We start from the raw sequence: 21847 nt of genomic DNA on the forward strand, positions 1-21847 counted from the left end.
TTCTGTTTAATCCTATTCTAGTCCATTCCATTAGAAAAACTGCTGGTAAAGACACTCAATTAATTTCTTCACTAATGGATCACAAACCGCAGTTTGAAAAACACTTTAGACCATACATCACTTCCTGATTTTGTCAAATAATCAAAAACACTGAAATTCAGAATCATAGATTACCAGGTAATTCCTACCAGATAACACCTCCTGTTCTGTTTTCACTCCATGGGGCTTCTTTGGAGGTCTGGACTGAAGGTGGGCTCAACATTTCAGAGTGGATTTGTGGTCATTTCTACCACTTGTCCAGAGGTTCTACCCGCCTGGTACCATCCTGGCTTGAGGGTTTTTTTGAGATTGCCCACATGGGGGAGGAATTTGGGCTGAAACCCAAGTATGAGATGAATTGTTATGGGTGCAGGAGAGTACATGTATGTATACTGACATTTTCTGCTATACCCAGAACCAAAGTTCAAGACCAGAACTCTTCCTTAGGGCCCCCACGGTGGACAGGTCTCAGCCTCACACATGCTGTACATGTGTGCGTGTGTTATGTCTCCCTACCCTGGGGTGACCCTGGACTTCATCTCCTGTCTCTGGGCCCCCTGAGGCTGTGAAAACTGAAGCTGTCCTTAACCTCCAACTTTCATTTAATTTTGTAGACTCTGGGTATATCTTACCCTCATCAGTTCATTTAAAAAACCTTTTTTAGTCCAACATTTGGAACAGTTTCTAGCTGGATGGTACATCTTGTACCATAAGTCTGTGCAGTTACAGAAGCAACAATTCTCTCTCCAAGTGATGTGAAATAAAACATGCAGAAACATCACTGAGTGTAATTCAGATTTATTGCTTATTATGTCATTCCATACAACTTTAGGTAAACAGACGTTGAGAAAATATACTGGGAGTATTAAACAGATGATGGCAATATTGATGAGAACGTTCAAGTGTTTTACATAAGGTAGTAAGAGGCACCGCTGCCACCATCACCCCACCCCCTGCCCCGAAATTTGTACATTTCGTATAAAAAGAGTAAAAATAGTTCATTGGCATTTAACTAGCATTATTCTTTGTCATCTATGAACCACAATATGCCGGAATAATTTCAGAATCTTCAGAGCAAAACAAAGCATCTTCTTCCACTAGCAGACATAGCAGTTTCCGTTTCTTTAAAAAACAAGCAAACAAATCAGCACAACAAAAACTATACACACAACCCCAAAACAAGAACGTTGGCATATTCCAGTGGCCCTGAATTTCGATGTTTCTATCGTATTAATTCAAGAAATAAAATGTGACTCAGCATTTAAAAATGAGACAAGCTTCTTCACCATAGTTATACTTACTTTATAATTGAAACGATTTAACTGAAGCCAATGTTAACCCAGCAAAAACCATGGATATAACTCAAACTGCTCTTTTGATAAAGAAATTTCTTTAAAAGTTAACTATTCTTTAAAAACCCAGACCCGAGCTGCACAGGTGTAATTGAGGAACGAACAACTAACTCTTCCAGAAACCACAGCAGTAGTTCTAAGTGCTTTTCAAGCTGGGGAGTACATACATAGTCACTGTAAATCGCACATACACATCAGTAACTTCCTGCTAAAACAGCATCTGAAAGACTTCTATGTCTATTTTTACAAAGATGAGTGGGCTCAGACATACATTTGGATACTTGAAAAGAAACAATGCTTGAAATGTGGTTTTATGTGAAACCACTTAGAAGGACTCAGTTATCAAACAACTAAAAATACACAACAACGGATAAATAGGAATTTATGAAAACCATTGTCTCTAACAATATAAAAATTAAATATTAAGGCATCTTTTACTCCCATTTTGGTATATGCAGCAAAGGGAACGGTTTTAAATAGGAACCAGCACTTCCAGTCAAATGCTTTCTAATGTATTTGGCAGATTTGGTTTTTTTTTTTTTCTTTCTCCTATTCCACATACCATTGAAAGCTCTCATGATCAAACATAACCCAAACCAGGAGGAAAGTATAAACAGATATTCATTTATTAAAAAGCAGTTCACCCTTGAAAAATAAAAAGGAACTACAAAGAATATTATGTATAAAGTTCAAATACTAGTATTTAAATTTCTCTGAAGCAATTTATGCTTCAGTAATTAAGAGAAAGAAGGGATGAAGACATAAAGATGAGAAGCCTATTAATATGGATCACGCTGTGAACTCACTGTTCACTCAGTCTTCTGCTCCACTGGGATGAGAATTTGAAAAGCGCTTCATACTCCTTAAAAAAAAAAATCACATCCACCAGAATAAGATCACATAAATTAACACTGATGATTTATAATTCTCCATATTTGTCCATTTATAAAGGCCAATTGGCTTTATAAAGTATACTAAACAGTAACATTTTCACCTTTTATTAAGGCAAGTTTGTGAAAGTAATTTAATACAACCAGATCTCTTCATGAACTTTCAGCTTAAAACATGTTTTTACATAAGAAACATACAAAAAAAATTGTTTTATAGAAAGCCACCTCAATACCAGAAAAGAGTAATGAAAGATTTTGAACCCAGTTTACTTTTTAAAGGATGCTGTTCCTCCCTCGTCTCAAATTCCAAGTGCTATTCATCATCTTTAGAGCCAGTTTTGCTTAACTATAAAAAAAGATGAAAGAAATATTCAACAAACTTAAGCTTTCATATTATCTGAGTTCACTATTTCCACATCATATCAAGTCAACATTTACAGTTAATAGAACAACAGGCAACAAGGTTCAAGTAACTTGCACCATCTACAGCTTCCACCGTATGGAAATACTTTTCAACTTTAGCCTCAGCTACTTTAAACAGGATTCTTTGAAAACATAACCTCAACAGAACAAGAGGAGTAAAAAAATCCCTTGAAGCTTTCCAAGAAATAAATTGGAACCAAGAGTATACAAAAGGTACCATTTATAAAATGAATGATATTCTTCTATTTTTGTTTTTTTACAAACAATAAATTCTAAAATTTTAACAATGTGTAAAACACTTAAGACTTATCATCTTAACTACATAATTCTTACAGTTTTGGAAACGTGACACAAGTCTCAAACTGCGCTTCTCAAACATTTTGGCTCCGGGACCTCTTCCCACTCTTAAAAATTGAGGATCCTAAAGAGATTTTTTGTTTTTTAAAATGTACATTATACCTACCTGCATTTGAAAAATGAGAAGTTTAATTCATATAAAAATAACAGGGGCTTCTCTGGTGGTGCAGTGGTTAAGAACCCACCTGCCAATGCAGGGGACATGGGTTCGAGCCCTGGTCCTGGAAGATCCCACATGCCGCAGAGCAACTAAGCCCATGTGCCACAACTACTGAGCCCATGTGCCACAACTACTGAAACTCGCATGCCTAGAGCCCATGCTCTTCAACAAGAGAAGCCACCGCAATGAGAAGCCCACGCACCACAACAAAGAATAGCCCCCACTCGCCACAACTAGAGAAAGCCCACGTGCAGCAACGAAGACCCAACGCAGCCAAAAAAAAAAAGTAAATAAATAAAATAAATTTAAAAATAAATAAATAAAAATAACAATAATGATAACCCAGTCACATTTTAAAAATGAAAAACTGCATTTTCTAAAACAAAAAACCAAAACTTAAAGTGACGAGTAGTGTTGTTTTACATTTTTGCAAATCTCTTTATTATCAAGCTCAACAGAAGATAGCTGGGTGCTCACAAATCTGCTTCTATAGTAAGGCAGATATAATGGAAAATGGCCAACAAAAACACAGTCCAAGTACTAGGAACAAACGGAGTGAACAGAGAAATGAACGTACTTAGATCCTAAACCCACTTACTATCTTAGAAAATTCTGGAAAACGCAAGAATATAAAAGCACACATTCCGTTAGTGCTCTAATAGAGAACGTAGTGATGGCATCATCACACTTCATGCAGCCTCTCATAAATGCCACTGTACATGTGCGAGAGGAAGTGTAAAAAAGGCAAAAACACCTTACTATTTTGATGCAAATAGTCTGAACCTGACAGTCCCTCCAAGAGGGCCTCCAAAGACCACATGTGGAAACCACTAGCTTAGAGTAATGGATTCTGAGTCCAAACCGTGTCTAGGTGGTAAGCTCCTTCTTAAAAATCTCTCTCCCATCTCCCAAGATTACTGGATTGTTTGAATTTTACTTTCTTTTTTGGCTTAAAATTCTAATTTATATTAAGAAAGTCTCTCTTAAAAACAAACTGGGGGGCTTCCCTGGTGGCGCAGTGGTTGAGAGTCTGCCTGCCGATGCAGGGGACACGGGTTCGTGCCCCAGTCCGGGAAGATCCCACGTGCCGCAGAGCGGCTGGGCCCGTGAGCCATGGCCGCTGAGCCTGCGCTCCGCAACGGGAGAGGCCACAGCGGTGAGAGGCCCGCGTACTGCCAAAAAAAAAAAAAAAAAAAAAAACAAACTGGGGGCTTCCCTGGCAGTGCAGTGGTTAAGACTTTGCCTTACAATGCAGGGGGTGTGGGCTCGATCCCTGCTTGGGGAACTAAAATCCCACAGGCCTCACGGCCAAAAAAACCAAAACACAAAAGCAATATTGTAACAAATTCAGTAAGATTTAAAAAAATAGTCCACATCAAAAACAAAACCAAAAACACTGAAAACGACACTTCTGGCTCTCGGGAAAGAGGCGCATGGTCACTTGAGATGATGCATACTCTTCTCCTTTTCATGCTTGGCTGCGATGGGCCACACCCAAAAGATGGATCCTTACTCTGATTTGGGAGACAGCTCCTTCTGGAGCAGGCAGCATTTTAAGGGGAGAGCAGACTTAGCTGGTGAGATAAATACAGGTGCACCTGGGACAATGGTAAGTATCTATGAAGGATCAGTGGCGGGGGCTCAAGTCAAATGAGAGAACGCCAGAGAAGCTCCACCCACACAGAGCGCTTGTATAGGGTCAGCCTCTTCCCAGGAAGGCAAGAAGTAGTAAAGGCCGACCTCAAAATTTTGCGGGTTGGGTTCCAGATGACCGCAATAAAGCAAACATCATAATAAAGCGAGACACACGAATTTTTTGGTTTCCCAGTGCATATAAATGTTTACACTATACTGTAGTTTATTAAGTGTGCAATAGCATGATGTCTAAAAAAAGATGCACATACCTTAATCAAAAAATACTGTATTGCTAAAAAATGCAAACCATCGTCTGACAATGTAGGATTGCCACAAACCTTCAATTTGTACACAACAGTATCTACGAAGCAAAGATAAAGTGAACTGAAATAAAACAAGGTCTGCGTGTACTGTGTTTCTTTATTCCAGTTGTGGCTCATGGCTCCCTACTCTCAGGTAATATTTTTGTACTAGATTTTAGAAGCACAAAAATTACTTCAAATAGGTTCTATAGAAAAGGCATCCTATGGCCCAAACAGCTGGCTTCAAAATAAACTTTAAGAATACATTGCTTTGGGGCTTCCCTGGTGGTGCAGTGGTTGAGAGTCCGCCTGCTGATGCAGGGGACACGGGTTCGTGCCCTGGTCCAGGAAGATCCCACATGCCGTGGAGCGACTGGACCCGTAAGCCATGGCCGCTGAGCCTGCGTGTCCAGAGCCTGTGCCCCACAGCGGGAGAGGCCACAACAGTGAGAGGCCCGCGACAAAAAAAAAAAAAAAAAAAAAAAGTTCCAAGTGGAAAGTAAACAATTTTCAACAACAAAAACAGAAAATCTTTCTTGACGATGGTGGGAAATTTCATTTAGGGTCTGCCGTAAAAAAAATACTTAACTTCTACTAAGAAATCAAAGCACTCCTTTTCATGACTTGTTTCAAATTCCATATTATCTATAATTTAGAGTCATATTTTAGTACATCTATTCTTAAGATGTACTTACATAAACAGGCACACTTTACTGCAGTTATAACTCATTTCTACTTTTCCATTATTAAAAAAAGAAAACCTAAAACTGAGGGTGTAGGGAAGAGAAAAATGTGAAAGATATTTCAAAAATACTTACATGCTGAACGTGAAAAAGGAAACAGACATCCCAGTAAAATCCAAAGGTTGAAGGGGAGAAAATGGAAGATATAAATTTCACTACTGATGGTAATAACTGTAACAATTTTTTGAAGACTGAAATATAAATATTACATACCTTCACCACATCAACCCAGTTCCAACCTCGAGGAAGTTCTCCTTTGTGATCTAAAGGATGAAAACAGTAACTTTATATCTAAGACCAATCGGTAATATTTAAATTTAAATACGATTTTATATACTACTCTACATAACAAATGTTATTAAAAATTTAAATAATAAACGCTCCTTGCTTACTGAAGTGAGAAGTTGGGTCAGTTTGCTCTTTTGTGAGTTAGTGTTCATACCAGGAAGCAGGCTCAAGACAAGAAGCCTTCTCAACACGTCTGCCTGCAAACCTAAGAGGACGCCGGGCCAACTTATTTATTAACTGCTGTGCTCTGATAAAATAACCATTATTTAACCTGACATTCTTTAATCAGGGCTTTAATCTGTTGGGAGCGCTTAAAAGCGAGCTCAACCCTTTTATAAGAATTTATAGTTTATGAAGTAATTTCACTCTTTTATTCAAATTTGAAAAATAGTTTAATAAATGTAGTCTAAAAATTTTCAATCTAAAATATCTTGATTTCCTCTTTGCTTCATGTATCTATATATGTCTCATTTTATGAAACCTTCAAAATCTGCATTCAAATCAAGGACATTAATTGTATAGTAAGAGAAACAGAAACTAACCCTGTGATTCTTACAGGAGAAAAGCTGTATCACTGGAGCTCAATTTTAGATGCTAATGGCTCTTTTCTCCTTCATGCCAATAAGAATCTTATCTCACTGGTTATAAGGGGGAACGGGGACAGATAAGAAGCTTATCTCACTGGTTATAAGGTTATAAGGGGGAACGGGGACAGATCACCAATTCTGGTAACCAAAACTCACCCACAATGCCACGACTGTCCCATTAAATTTTTATTTAGAATGCAAGTTTCAAGTCACAAGCTCCTGCACCACACTGATAGGAAGATACGGACTTTAGGGGGGCGTCACCAAGGAGAGGGAGGTAGGGAGGTAGTAATGGAAGGGAACAAGTGTACGTCATTATGTATGAAAGCAACAGTAACAAACTAACTGACATATATGCTAAAACATTCTGGAAAGAGATGAACAAAAATTCTAAAAAACAGATTATAATGGCTAACAATTTACTGCTTCAGTTGTTTATACTTTAATGCTGCTTTGACAGTAGGTATAATGGAGTCCCAGATTTCCTATTTCATAAACCAATACGATCTCAAAAAATGTATTTTGAGGGCCAACACGGCTGCTTTCTTTTTATTTTGCCACAAATGACATTGAACAAAACATAAACAACCAAAAACTACCATAACTTTATAAAAGAAAGGGTGTTATTTTAAACCTCTTCACCAAAGTAAAAGGGTCACTTCTTTTAATAAAGGGCAGCTTGTAACCATACAGCAATAACACACACATACAGACGTCAGTATACGTACACACTTGTGTATGTGGATAGAAATAGCTATACGCACACATGATAACGTCCTCATTTTCCTTAACTGGAAAAAAGTTTACAGATTGATGTCAATTTGCAAAGTTTTAGGTTAAATAAAGAAAAAGGACAAAATATATATTCTTAAATCTTGTTGTATAAGTAAGTCAACTACAGACGAAAACATTAAATTATTTCTTGTGTTAAGATTTGATGGTATACCAGACTTCATTTCAGATAAAAGCTATATTTCAAAAAAATTTCAAAAATACACTTATCTGTCATAAAGGTAAACAAACAGGAAAATTCCAAACATGTCAGAGAGGGTACCAGTAGGACACACATCTGTACACTATTCTAATGGTCTACAATCTTCAGATTCATTTATAGTTACTTTGCCACTTGACCTTCTTCTCAAATGTTTATCTCTTGTGGTAAAGTAGTAGTAAATATTTTCAATATACATCTGTGACCTAAAACAGTCTCTGATCCAAATGTTCCAAGAATGAAGAGTATAGAGAACTAATCTTCTAAATCTAAATATACTTATTAAGCATCCATATGATACCAAAAAGCAACCCAGTTACGTGTGCTATCAAAGAAAAAAAATAACACAAACCTGTTTTATCTGCCAGTTTACGTTTCTGGGCTTTTGAGAGTTGTTCTTTTTTGTCTTTTTTCTTACTTGATGGGGCTGTGTTAGGAGTTTCAACTGAGATGATATTGCTTATGGACGCCTAGAAAAAAAGAACAAATTCTTAGACTCAAGCCTTAAAACTTACTGAATTACACTAAATATGGCTATATCCTGAAATGAGTTGACAATTTTTAGGTTTGTGAAGTAAAAGAATCCTTTATTATTGTATTCATTTATTAGATCAGGAACCTTAGCACATTATTGGTTTCACTCTCCTAAAAGTTCACATTGAAGGCCATAATATTAGTTATACTGTTATAACCAGGTCCCTGAGAAACAAGATCTGATCCCAGGATTATGCTGAAGCTCTGAAGTGCCAAGGTAATTTTACAATTCAGTTAATGCGCTAGTATTTGAAAGTTAAATGTCTTTAGAAACATCACATATGCCTACTTAGAACCACCTGGCTCCCAGAGGAAATGAAGGAAATATTTTAAATATCTGGGGTCATGTAGTCAGATAGACAAAACTTAAAATGCTCACTACGTGCCAAGCACTGCCGTAAATGTTGTACAGCTATCACTCATTTGATCCTTAGTACAATCTCACGAGGTAGATACTATTATAATCCCCATTTTACAAATGAAAAAACAGAGCACAGAGAGACTAAGAAACTGCCCGAAATCACACAGCAAAGGAGTGCATGCTCAGGGCCATGCGGTCTGGCCCCCGGTCCAGGAGCTCTCATGGTCCAGGAGCTCTCGCCCTCCACTGCTTCTCCAGCTGCCTGTCAGCGTCCATTTGTGTTCATGGGGAACATGGAAGCCAGAACTGCTCGTGGCCTTTGGTTTACAAGACAAAACTCAACTGATACTGACCACTGAAAGTCTTGGAGTGCGTGACTTGGTGCAAAGGGGTCTAACACATACCTGCTTAAGGTCATAAAAGATGATTATTTCCTAAAATAATTCTACAAATAAAATAATTTTTTCCTATTTAATGAAGTCTCCTTAAGCTGCAACACTTTCCAATTGAACTGTGGCAGGACTACTTCCAGCTAAATAAGCCTCGTGGAGAAAGTACGTAATTTCATATGTATTTCAGCACTAGGTAAGAAATCTTCTATCTGAGCTTTATGAAGATGTTAAGTACACTTGAAAAAGTATTTGGTTCTACACAGCTCAGTTCTGGCACACCCATGAAGTATTCTAGGCTTATGTGAAGGGTAAAATCTAGAGAATATAATTTCATTTTTAAAGATAAGCAGACACTAAGAAATCTAAAATTCACTGTTCTTATTTAACTCAGATGTGACTATCATTTTAAATCTAACACAAAGTCTCCCTCCAATTTTTAAAAAATAATAACTAGCAAAAATGAATTACTAGCAGAGTGAAACCAAAACAAACAAAGTATAGTGAAACTGAATGCCCTGCTCACAGCCGAATGGACAGGATGGTGATTCTCCATGAGCTGCTCTTTGCTGTCCTTGGCATATTCAAACAATGTGTAGGTCATGGCCGTCCCGAGATTGACTTCCACTGCTTCCTGTAACTTGGCTAATATGCTCTGCTTTACAGCTGATGATCTGCAATGCACAAGATATACATCGCTAAGAGAAAAGTAAGAGAGACAGTTACCCTGCCCCCGCCCCCCGACAGAAAACACCTCATGAAAACGGAACACTACTCACATGGTGTTGTTAAAAAAGGCGTTCATAGATATGATTGGAGGTGTCTGGGGATAGGTTTCTGTCCAGGAAATCTCTATTAGGAAGGCTTTGGGATCACCGTTTTCACCTATCTGAAGAAAAGGGAAATCTTAGGCTTGTAAAAAGTGCTACCAAGGCAGAATATTAAATGATGAACTTTAAAATGCTGACTTCTTTCCAATGCTCGTGATCAGATCAGTCGTCATATCTTGAAAAGTTCAGGGTTTGGGCTAAGACCCAGCAGAGGGTGAGGGCTCAGTCTTTGATTAATCTGTCTTTTAACTCACTCCTAGGCTGTTTTAAACAACTTTAGCTGATGTCCATGGCCTGTCTCTCTCATCAGCCCTCCAATCTTTTCGAGCCCCAAGATTATGTCTGACACATGTATTTTTTTGTTTCATCAAAGCTTTCTGAGGACAAAGATAAGACATCAACTATGGGAACAAGAAGAGAATGGACAAAAATGAAAATCCACAAACTTGAAACACCTCATTTTTGTCTTAAGTTTTCCAATTGCTAAATCATAAGAGGCTTTAAGAACAGGTAAACTGATATGCATTAGCACGATCCCAAGAAAGTAGAAAATGAAATGTAAAATTTATAGAAAAAAGGAAAGGGTAGAGAGATAAGGAAAAGGAGTGCCTTAGGCTGGACAGAAACTCCTGAAAAAGTTTTTAAAAATTTTAGGGACTTCCCCAGTGGTGCAGTGGTTAAGAATCCACCTGCCAATGCAGGGGACACGGGTTCCAGCCCTGGTCCAGGAAGATCCCACATTCCGCGGAGCAACTAAGACCATGTGCCACAACTACTGAGCCTGCGCTCTAGAGCCCGTGAGCCACAACTACTGGAGCCCACACACCTAGAGCCCATGCTCCGCAACGAGAAGCCACCGCAGTGAGAAGCCCACGCACTGCAACAAAGAGTAGCCCCCGCTCGCCGCAACTAGAGAAAGTCAGCGTGCAGCAACAAAGACCCAATGCATTCAAAAATAAATAAGTAAATTTACTTAAAAATTTTTTTTAAATTGAGGTATAATTGACATACATTATATTATTCAGGTATACAATATGATTCAATATTTGTATATATTGCAAAATGATCACCACAATGAATCTAGTTAACATCCATCACCACACATGGTTACAATTTTCTTTTTCTTGTGATGAGAACTTTTAAGATCTACTCTCTTAGCAACTTTCAAAGTACACAATAGGGTATTATCAACTGCAGTCGCCATGTTGTACATTACATCCCCACAACTTATTTACTTTATAGTTGGAAGTTTGTATGTTTTGATCACCTATTTGACCTGAATTAGGTATCTTTTCTATTTCTTTTGCTCTCCCCAGCTTTTTATTTTGAAAGCTTTTACAGAAAACCTAGAACAATGAACATTCACTGGCACGTATCTTATTCACCACATACCTATTATTCCACCTGCCTTCTCTTTCTTCCACTATAGGACCAACTCCCTTTCCCCAATGTATGTGATTTTTTTCCTTTGGCATTTGTTGAACCATTTGAAAGTAAACTGCAGACATCATGAAATGTCCTTAAACTAAAGTATCCTAAGAATAAGGACCTTCTCCTTTATAACCACAAAACCATTAACACACCCAAGAAATTCAACATTGATACAAAAATATTATCTAATTCATAACTTATATTAAAAGTCACCAATCGTATCTAAAGTGTCCTTTAACAAAGCACTCCCTCAACCCCCAAATCCATAATCCGTTGAGGATCGTGGATTACATCTGGTTGTCAGATCTCTTTATTCTGTTTTAATTTAGAACAGTCCCCAGTACCCACCCCACCTCCTAAATGTCTTTCATGACAAAAAGAACCTAGGCCAGTTTTCTTGTATAAGTCCCCAGATCGGGACTGACTGTTTCCTCTGTTCAGATTCAGACTAAACGGCTTTGGTAAATGGCTTTGATAAAGATACTGGGGAGGCGATGTGGTGCACTCCCCCAGCACCAAATAATGAGGCACGTAAGATCTTCCAGAATCATTAGTGGTGATACCAAGTTTGATCACTTGGTTAGGGTGATATTCTCCAGACCTCTTCAGTGGAAAGGTATCTTTCTCATTTTGTAATTACGAAGAAATCTGTGGGTGGTACTACAAAACCATGTGCATAGCTTGTTTCTCAACAACTTTTCACCCAAAGGTTTCAGTATCCATTAAGGATCCTTGCCTGATACAATCATCACATTGGTTGTTGCAGAATGATGATTTTCGAATAAAACTATGGAATGATTCATGAATCGGCATCTCATTCTTGCACAGGGCAATGCTAATCTCTTCTGTAGTATTTTTGGTATATGTGCTGCTTTGTGGGTTTTTAAATACTTAATATTAAACTTCAGTCAAGACTTAAAAAATTTTCACCCTAAATTGTTACTTGACTCACTTTTATTTTCTGACCACTAATGTTTTTATTCACATCTCCTTACCCTCAATCATACCCCACATCAATATAAGGTGAGGCTTAGAAATTATGTCAAATAAACTTCGGGATCTGTTGCTATACTTACATAAGTTGATTACCTGCATAATGGACGTCATCGGTTTATGCTTGTGTTTTAAGTAGAGATAACTAAAAAGTAATAAAAGTGGTGGGTGGGATGAATTGGGAGATGGGATTGACATATACACACTAACATGTATAAAATAGATAATTGGGGCTTCCCTGGTGGCGCAGTGGTTGAGAGTCGGCCTGCCGATGCAGGGGACGCGGGTTCGTGCCCTGGCCCGGGAGGATCCCGCATGCCGCGGAGCGGCTGGTCTCATGAGCCATGGCCGCTGGACCTGTGCGTCCGGAGGCTGTGCTCTGCAGCGGGAGAGGCCGCAACGGTGAGAGGCCCGCGTACCGCAAAAAAAAAAAAAAAAAAATAGATAATTAATAAGAAGCTGTTGTATAGCACAGGGAACTCCACTTTGCTGTACAGTAGGAAAAAAAAGTAATAAAAGTTACTTGCTTTATGCAGTCACTAAACCCTTACTCAAAGTATAAGTAGAAACAAACTGTCACACGCCTCACACTGTGCGTCACCCAAGAGACAAGAGCACTACTGTCTTCAAGGGAGACAGACCTTCAGACAACTCACTAAACTGCAGCACTAGGAAAAGTTCCAAAGCGACAGAACATAGCATGAGGAAACGGGGACTAGTCGATCCTACTTTGAAGTCAGGGGACAGAGAGGAGACATGGCCCACGTACGCCACAGAGGAGGCTTGGGGTAAGCATTAACGGAAGAGTAGGATGCATGATGGAGGAGAGGCGAGGGCAGGAGCAAACAACGTGTCCCAAGACAGAGTAGTAACGACAGTGCAGGGAAACATTTAACAAGGTATCACGTCTAACAGATGCCAGTGCCAGGAAAGTCTGGAGACACAGTCCAGAGCAAACAGAAGGCACTGGGTGTCAAGCTGAGGAGTTTAGTCCTCATTCTATAGGAATGGAGAAACCTTTTTCTTTCTTGGGTTCGCGGGCCTCTCACTGTTGTGGCCTCTCCCGTTGTGGAGCACAGGCTCCGGACGTGCAGGCTCAGCGGCCGTGGCTCACGGGCCCAGCCACTCCGCGGCATGTGGGATCCTCCCGGACTGAGGCACGAACCCGCGTCCCCTGCATTGGCAGGCGGACTCTCAACCACTGCGCCACCAGGGAAGCCCATCAAACAATTTGTTTTAAATGGTGACAATGTTAACAACCATAAATCTTGCATAAGTCTTTTATAAAAAAAGTTTTCCATACCACCCACTACTACTTAAAATCATTCAGATAAACGGTTTATGTTATTTATTTATAAAATAAAATACTGGTACTGTTCCACGTTGAAAAAGAGTTATAAGCAACCTTTATTTTAAAGAAAAATTGACATTTCACATACTCATAAAATATTCACGCACATTGGTAATACAGAATTAAGGAAATATCAACTTTTCTTGACTAAATTATAGGGTAGTAAAAAGAATGCTAGACTTGGACTAGAGACCTGGATCTTAACCCTAACATTTATCAATATCGGCTGTGGGAGCTTGGGAAGTTAGGACTGAGAAGTTATCTTTAAGATTAGAAGGTAAAACCACATAATTTCTAATGTTTCTTCTGTTTCTAACATTTTAAAATTCTCTTACGATAAAAACGTTTATCTTAGTTTTTAAAAGTTTCTGAATTAAGTTTTCAAAAGTTGAAAATAACTCATGTCATAGTGATGAGTTTTCATATAAATGCTTCAGCAAATCCAAAGACATAATAAGTATAAACCACTAAATTAAAAACAAACAAACAAAAAAACCCCCCAGCATTTTAAAAAGCAACTTTTGTCTTTTCCCACAAAGTAGTAAGTGCTTCTATTCATGCCAGGTCTTACCCTATATTGAAATGAAACCGGACTTAATTCCCGGAAACTTTCATCTCCTTCATAAATAGAACGCAATGCCTCCAGTTCCATCTGAAAGAAATGAATCACAGGAGCGTTGTTTAGTCATATAAACGGATTAGAAATAGAGGATCTTTTGTTTCTGGTTCAAGTCCACTCAACAGCGTAAAACTTGGCTGACTTACATGGCGTTCGACGTTTATGACCCAGGTGCTATGCTAACACATCACAACCCTGATCCTTTCTTTAACACTATGCGCCAGGCACCACTAAGCATTTTGCAGTGGATTATCTCACTTAATTCTCACATCAATCTCACATCAAAGATCTTACTGTTTTCTCCTTCCTACTAGGGAGGAAAATAAGATTCAGTTTAAAGCAACTCCAGAGCCTGTACTTTCTCACTCTGCTAAAGGCTAGCCTGGGGTAGAAAGAACATTAAACTTGCAGATGAAACACAGTCATTCCCCATGATTTACACATACTATTTATATTTGTAATCCCTACCACAAAAGGACACAAAACTTGAAAAAACACTTACGGACAATAAAAAGAACTTTTAAAAAATGGTAGTTAGAAAGAGGTTGACAAGTATCTATCCAAGATGGGAAAAAGGACTGCAAGAGAAAATGTAACTAGCAATCCTTGGCTGGAAATACTTCTTAGAATGCTGTGGGCTTACAACTGAGAAGACCCAATCACTGTCGTGATTACTGACAAAGACCTCAGAAGAGGTAAAGAAAAGAAAGACTGCACTTCCGCAGATATTTTAGTTTTCAAAAAGATGCATGTTGAGAATTCTACAAACTACAGGATGGTGAGTTTGACCTACATGGACAACATTTTAAGACAGATCACTAAAGAAAGAGTTTGTGAGGACCCAGCAGAGTTAAGGAGTAGCCCCTACGACTTGGCAAGAATATGAAAAACAAGGTTCACAACCCTTCTTAGGGAGGGTGACTGGATTGGTACATTAGGGAAAGAGACAAAACAGTCTACCTGGATTTCAGCAAGGCCCCATGGGTTTCTCTTGCTACCTTCACAGAAAAAAAAATATAAGAATTCAAACTGGATCAAGGAATAACTGAGATGGGATTAGAAAAACAACATTACTCAAAATGTAGTGTTACTCCTTCTGTCCTTAATCCTTCCCTATATCTCAATTAAATGACTTGGACAGGAACAAAAATTGGAGGCAGGCTTATCAAATTTGTGGATGACAATTTGATGGGATAGTGAATCATGCTGGCAGCAGCAGCAGAATTTTAAAAGCCCTTTAAAAACAAGCTAACAAGATGAAACTTTACAGGGTAAGAAGAACTTGTCCTTAGGTACCTAAACATACAGAGCAGAAGACGAAAGACAAACTGCTCTGCATAAAGCACTTTAAGGGTTTTTGACAGTAAATCTAACTGTAGAAAACTGGAATGCCCCAATTTTAAAAAAAGAACATAAAAAAACTTATAATGTGTCCACAGATACACAATTCCAGAAGAGTGAAGGAACTAAAAAGAATGAACAAATGGAGAAGAGCTAAAAGGAACCAGTTGGCATGAGAGGAGGAGGTCTGAAAAACTGGGCAGGAAAATGGTCTTCAAACATCTGAAAAACTGTCCTGTGGAAGAAGATGCTATTTTACTGTTAAATGGAGATGGCTGGTTCTCACCGCAGGAATTTCAATTGAGTAAATCTGAGCTAGAGTGCAGGTAACTGTTTTTCTAACAACCACCCAAACGGTTCTAGGCGGTGGTCCATGGGCCAAACTTTGAGAAACCTTACACTATACGCTCCATGCTACACAGTAAGAACTGTTCACGCCTTAGCTTAGAAACTCAACTGACAAGAATATTTTAGAAGGATTCAGACATCACAGCTTGTTGAACTTTGGGTCTTCTTTAAAGGTAACTTCCAATACCGCGATTCCATGACATGTGTCATGTAAAAGTACTAACTTTCAAGCAGTATACTCTAAATGAAAAGTGAACACCTACTTACAACTCTAATATCATATGATTCAATGTCAAAGTGGCATTTCACGAGAAAATATCTGAGTGTAAACCATACAATTCCGGTAGTACATGGATGGTCAAAACAGACTTCGTATCCACTGGACAACTATCAGATGGATATATTAAATGATTCCTTCCACCACGCAATATGGCCAGAAGACACTAGTGTCATTATTTCCCTGCACCAAAAATTTAACTAACTCAATTAACTTTCTCTACCAGCCAACAGATTTTAAAATGTAAAGGTGATTAGATTCCCAAAGAGCCTAACTCAGAACACAGGCGCTGAACAACACACGGGATTTAAGGAGAGCCAAGTGCACCGGGTCGCGGGCCAAGGACACTCGTCCTCGTTATCAGGAGACCTGGGGGGAACCCTAGGGTTTGCAAAACTCAAAACTGCAGTGCGGGGGAGGAAGGGCAGAGGTGGTCCCCTACCCAGGTAGGCGCGCTGGGCCTCTCCGCGCAGGACACCCGCAAACATAGGGCACCTCATTGAGGCTGCCGCCGTAGAGGCGAGGGCACGCGCGGGGCCGGGGAGGGGCACCCCGCCTGCGCGGGAAAGGAGCGTCCACCCGGACTCACCTCCTGGTCCTCGTTGGCACTCATCGCGCCGGTCACGGGGCGCCTCCCGGGCGGACGGCGTTCGCGACAACGAAAATAATGCGAGGGCAGTGGCCCCAAGGCCGGGGCGTCCCTCTTCTGCGCCTTGGGCTGCTGAGGCACACCCTTAGCACCGCAGACGAGAGTCTCGCGGGTTCCCGGTCCCCGGGCAGCGCGAAGCCGTCAGCGGAGGATTGCAAGCGAGGAGCCAGCGGCCTCCGAAACAGTGGAGCCAGCGAGTAGCAGGAGAGGGAGAAAGACGGTAACGGCAGAGACCCCGCCCCCTCCTTCTCGCTTCTCCTATTGGCTCCTTCTCTCCCCGCCCCCAGCTCCTGCTCCTCTAGGAAACGGAGCGTCTTCCTTACGCTTCGTGGAGCAGCGTAGAGTTCCGGGACGGCGATTGGCCTAGGGCGCTGTCGGTCAAGCCCAGAAAGTGCTTCCTGTGCCTGCGCGGATGGGCCCTGGGAAGTCTCGCTTGTGGGCACCGGAACAGGGGCGGTGGTGGTAGGGACGGCCCCCGGCGTTTTGTGACACCCACACCCCCCCCCGCCTGCTTCCCCTGGTTCTCCCCCGGCTGGCGGCGACCGGCCACAGCTGCAGCGGGCTCGGGGCGTGCGGCCTGGGTGAGTCCGGGTCGGGAGACCAGTGGGGCCGGGCGAGACCGCCGAGGGAGATTGCTAGCGCTTAACGATGCTGGTTTGGGGGGGCCTGTGATTTCGTACAGCATCAGCGAGTGCATTTCTCTTTTAGCTTCTAAAGAAAAGACACACCTATTTCTAGGGCCTCCAGGTTTAAGGGGGGGTAGGGGAGGAGAGGAGGAAGATAGCGTCTGCCTTTAGAGCTGCAGCGTTTCTTCATTGGAGCTACCGGAGCAGGATTCTGCGACCCTGGGGCGGTATCCTTTCCTAAGTTGGGCAGTTGCTTCGCATCCTCAGCATCAGCTTTTGTTTCGCCATCCCGGCCCCAAACTGTCCTTCCTCTTTTGATTGTTTTGTAGTTGGACATCTTTGAATCCCATCCTTACTGGCCTTGTGTCCTGCATCCCGAACCTCCGTTAATTAAAAAATAGTGACTGCATTATTTTTTTTAACCTGCCACTTTCATTAGGTCACCTTTCTTTGCAGTCCGTCATTCTTTCTAAGAGTCTTCCTTATAATTTTATGACCACGCCAGCTTCCAGATGACTTCCATTGCACTACACGATCTCCCATCCAGAGTGTTCGCTTCCTACTTCTGCACCTCCTTCCAGGTCATGGTTTGGTTAGTTGCTTCATTGGTTTTTTTCCAGGAGATCTGGAAATTTCTCCTATAGGCTGTCATCGAGATCCATACAACCTCTGCACTTGTCCTTTGCTGATATTCTTCCCATTTTTTGCCACCGAATAGGCACAACCATTTCAAATGCCAACGCTTTTAAGGTACAGTGTGGCAAGAATTTCTGATACAGTTTTCGTACAGTTATTTTGGGACAGAGTTACCGTAATTTAGAGCTGCACTGTCTGGTATAGTAGCCAGTCACCATAGGTAGCTATTGAGCGTTTGAAATAGGCTAGATGCGCTCCGAGTGTACAATACACACCAGACTTTGGAGACATAGTATTAAAAAACGTAAAACATCTCACTAATAACTTTTATAGTAATGTTGAATTGGTAATATTTTGGACATATTGGTTAAGTAGAATATTATTAAAATGAATTTCATCCCTTTCTTTACTTTTTTAATGTGACTACTAGAAAATTTTAAATTATTTATGTAGTTTGTATTATATTTCTCTTGGACAGGATTGTGATTTTAAGTGATTTAAACGTAATTTCTGTTTCCCCTTATTTCCACTCCATATTCAAAGGACACAGCGAATTCTCTTGAGCCTCTGGGGTTATTAAAGGAAGTGAGTATTTAGGGCTCTAATCTAGACTCTTTGGGATCAAGCAGTGGTACCTAAATTGTGTTTTGACCATCTCTTTTTTATTTTCACCCCAAATTCACTAGAACTAGAATCTGTTTCTGAACATGCAGTCCTCTGCTCTCGTACCTTAATCCTGTCCTCAGAATATCTGTTTAAGCATTTCTAAAACTTAGGTCTATTGTGGACATTTGTCATTTCTGATAGACTTTCCAAACCAATTATCTAGTACCCATCGTTCCGTCAGTACTTAAGTGTGAGAAGCCTAATAGTCTTTACTAAATTAACTTTTCAGTTAAAAATACTGTTTTGCTGATCAAGTGGTGGCCTAAGTGCTCCTAACTTCTCACAGAAGTTGTATTTGAGTCCTGTATGATATACTGGTGGAGATCACCTTTTAAACCAACCATGTGATACATGTTTTTGAAAATGAGAAATTATTCTTAAAATATAATTTTGTTCGCAATAAACACTTTTATATAATTGCTTTTCAAAACGTAGTGCATCTTGGATTGATATAGACCGCTTCTCAGCTAAAGGGCGCAGTAGAAACATGTCCTCTTAGAGGTTTCCATTCATTATTAGCTTTTCCCTTGTAGATTTTCCTTTAAGTAGTACATTTGTATTAATTGTGGAGAAATGAGAAAACATAGCTACTTAGATAATTAGCATATTATTTTAATGCTATCTCAGGAAATCAGAAATTAGATGTTAGCAATTACAGAGAAATTAGAGATAGTTGCACTTTATTGTATATGTAAATCAATCGTTGTTTTTCTTTATAACTGAAATCAGAAGTTTGATCACCCTCCTGCTTTCCTGGTCTGTTTATCCCAAAGTTTTGTGTGGTTTTGAGATGTTACTGGAAATAGTGATTTGTCTTAAAGTTGACTGCAACCCTTGTATATGAAAGATTTTTTAAAATATTATACCAATAGTTAATAAATTTTAATAGGTCCAATTCAAGAATTAAAGTTTGCCCGTTTGCTCTCTTCTTTTGGATTTGCTCGACAGTTTGTAGACACTCAAAGACTTTCGCCTTTTTGTAATGTTTTTCAAATGGTGGAGGTTCATATGTTAGATGTGGATGTGGGCTTTTAAGAAATTAATTATTAACGTATTAACATTTGTATTTCAGAATTTTCCTGACACCTTGACCATGAGCCCCACACAATGGGACTTCCCTGTGGAATTATGTTGTCGGCCTATGGCTTTTGTTACTCTCACAGGCCTGGATGTGGTTTATAATGCTGTCCATCGAGCTGTCTGGGATGCTTTCTGTGCCAATCGGAGGGCTGATCGGGTACCGATTTCTTTCAAGGTGCTCCCAGGTGACCATGAGTATCCCAAATGTAGACCCAAGGTAATGACATTATGATTGCAAGGGGACTCTCCTTCTCTGTCTGTCTCTTTCTTTGCATGTGTGTATCTTTTCTGTTCCTATATCTGTGCAGGAAAACCCCTGAGTTTATCAAGGGTATGGTTACAGAGGTGCATGAAGAAAACTCCAGACGTTTTCCTGTATGTAATATACTACGGATGTATCTAATAATCCCCCCCTTTTCTTTTACTCCAGAAGAATAATTACTTTATAATTATTAAGCTTTCTATCCTATGAGCCTAGGTTTTCCATTTTTTATTTGTTGTTAAAAAGAGACCCCAAGGCTCCATAATTTTAACAAAGCCCTCTCTAAAAGGAAGGTCTCACCATTGCCAGTATCATTATAAAATCCATAGTCTCTGCAGTTTGGTTTGATTTCACAGACACATTTTGAGCACTTGCTTTGGTTTAGAGTACCTGGAACTATGCAACAGGCTGGTGATAAAAATCTAAATAATACATACTCTCTGTCCTTGATGAGTTCTACATAAACTAAAGCAGTTTATTCAGTGTGGAATAGGAGGGGTATTAAGTTCAAAACTGACTTTTAGAATGAACATCATGGTAGAGACTCTGATTTACTTAGAAAAAAATACTTAGAATGATGATAGTATGAATTAATAATAGCAACTCATACACGTGTATTGCTTATTATGTCAATTTGGTTTTTAAGAAAGTTGTGTACATTGACTGATTTGTCATTTATTGTAAGCTTTTCAGGTTGATCTGAAAGTCAGTTAATAAGACACATTGATTAAAATAAACTGCCTACTTTTTCTTCCCCCCCTAGAGCAATGTTTCTGACAGACTGGTCTTTGGACCAAGTATGTCATCACCTGGGGTGTTTATTAAGTATGTCAATACTGGCTGTCCTCAGTTCACCTCGGGGGAGCGCAGGCCCTGTAGATTTGGTCACCTGCTGATTCTTTTGCATGTGTTTGAGACTCACACACCACAGACACAGTTTCATATATCCAGCGCCAGGAACTATGAGCTTTCTCTGAAACTGTGGGAGCAGTAGCACCCCCGGCTCTTACACACTTCTTTTAATGTGGTGTTTGTGTCAAGGAAGCCCAGCGACCCAGCAGGACTCACCCCTTTCCTCCTGGATTCATTCTTCAGAATCCTCATTTTCCTCCTGGTTCTTTCCTGAGTTCCCAAGGTGTTTTGTGTCAGATTTCCTTCCTGTCCTCTCTTTCCTCACGTGGAATAACTGTTGGACCAGCGTGAACTGGAGTAGTCTGGCCAGTGCGGGTGCTTTGGGGGTAGTTTGAGATTTCACCCGGCTTCTTCAGGGCATCCCCTCCCCACGACCTGGCACTTAGCACTGACCCCCAGTGACTGCCCTTACGCTTCTGTATTTAAGAATTGTCCTTCATTTTTTTCTTTCACCCACAAGTGAGGTGTAATGCCATCCTGGTGACACGACTTTGAAGCAGATGAAGCCATATTGGGTTTTAGAGAATATTTGAGCAGCTTTTACAAGAACGGAATCTGGGATGGTGAGGAATATAAGTAGAATTTATTGGGAAGAAGGCTGTTTACTTCCAGGGTATTTGAAAGCCTTGACATCATTAGAAATGCTTTGGCTTTGGTCAGTCTTTAAATGGAAATGGTACTGGCTCTAGGGTTGAGATGCTACCTCCAGTACTTGCTAGCTCTTACCTGATCTCTGTAAGCCTGAATGTCCTCATCTTAGAAATGCGGCATGTGT

At 40.1% G+C, this 21847-nt stretch overlaps 2 protein-coding genes across 14 annotated transcripts in view; one reads left to right on the top strand and one right to left on the bottom strand.

The window, feature by feature from the left end:
- Positions 1-821: 821 nt before the first annotated feature.
- On the bottom strand, positions 822-17136 carry RWDD4 (RWD domain containing 4). Of its 7 annotated transcripts, XM_032618315.1 has the most exons (9): positions 16831-17114; positions 14228-14308; positions 9831-9940; positions 9578-9749; positions 8120-8237; positions 6115-6164; positions 5977-5979; positions 2552-2627; positions 822-2253 (listed from the first exon to the last, which is right to left on the bottom strand). In XM_032618315.1, the coding sequence occupies exons 1-8, from the start codon at positions 16852-16854 to the stop codon at positions 2595-2597; spliced, it is 591 nt and encodes a 196-aa protein (XP_032474206.1). In that variant the 5' UTR covers positions 16855-17114; the 3' UTR covers positions 822-2253; positions 2552-2594. The 7 variants fall into 7 exon arrangements, 5 of the variants coding, with proteins under 5 accessions (XP_032474206.1, XP_032474209.1, XP_032474207.1 ...); XR_004347851.1 differs by lacking the exon at positions 5977-5979 and having other exon boundaries at positions 6111-6164; positions 9578-9725; positions 16831-17136; XR_004347850.1 differs by lacking the exon at positions 5977-5979 and having other exon boundaries at positions 822-1161; positions 2198-2253; positions 6111-8237; positions 9578-9725.
- Positions 17137-17286: 150 nt separating this feature from the next.
- TRAPPC11 (trafficking protein particle complex 11) overlaps positions 17287-21847 on the top strand; it is a 44172-nt gene continuing 39611 nt past the window's right edge. Inside the window, exons 1-3 of one of the 7 annotated variants that reach the window (XM_032618312.1) lie at positions 17290-17471; positions 18696-18737; positions 19891-20115. In XM_032618312.1, the coding sequence (XP_032474203.1) occupies positions 19912-20115 (204 nt within the window). In that variant the 5' untranslated portion in view covers positions 17290-17471; positions 18696-18737; positions 19891-19911. Of the gene's footprint in view, positions 17744-17955; positions 20116-21847 lie in introns of all 7 variants that reach the window. The other 6 variants (XM_032618310.1, XM_032618307.1, XM_032618309.1 and 3 more) reach the window with 6 other exon arrangements.

This window comes from Phocoena sinus, chromosome 21 (assembly GCF_008692025.1).
Source record: "Phocoena sinus isolate mPhoSin1 chromosome 21, mPhoSin1.pri, whole genome shotgun sequence".
Taxonomy (NCBI): domain Eukaryota; kingdom Metazoa; phylum Chordata; class Mammalia; order Artiodactyla; family Phocoenidae; genus Phocoena; species Phocoena sinus.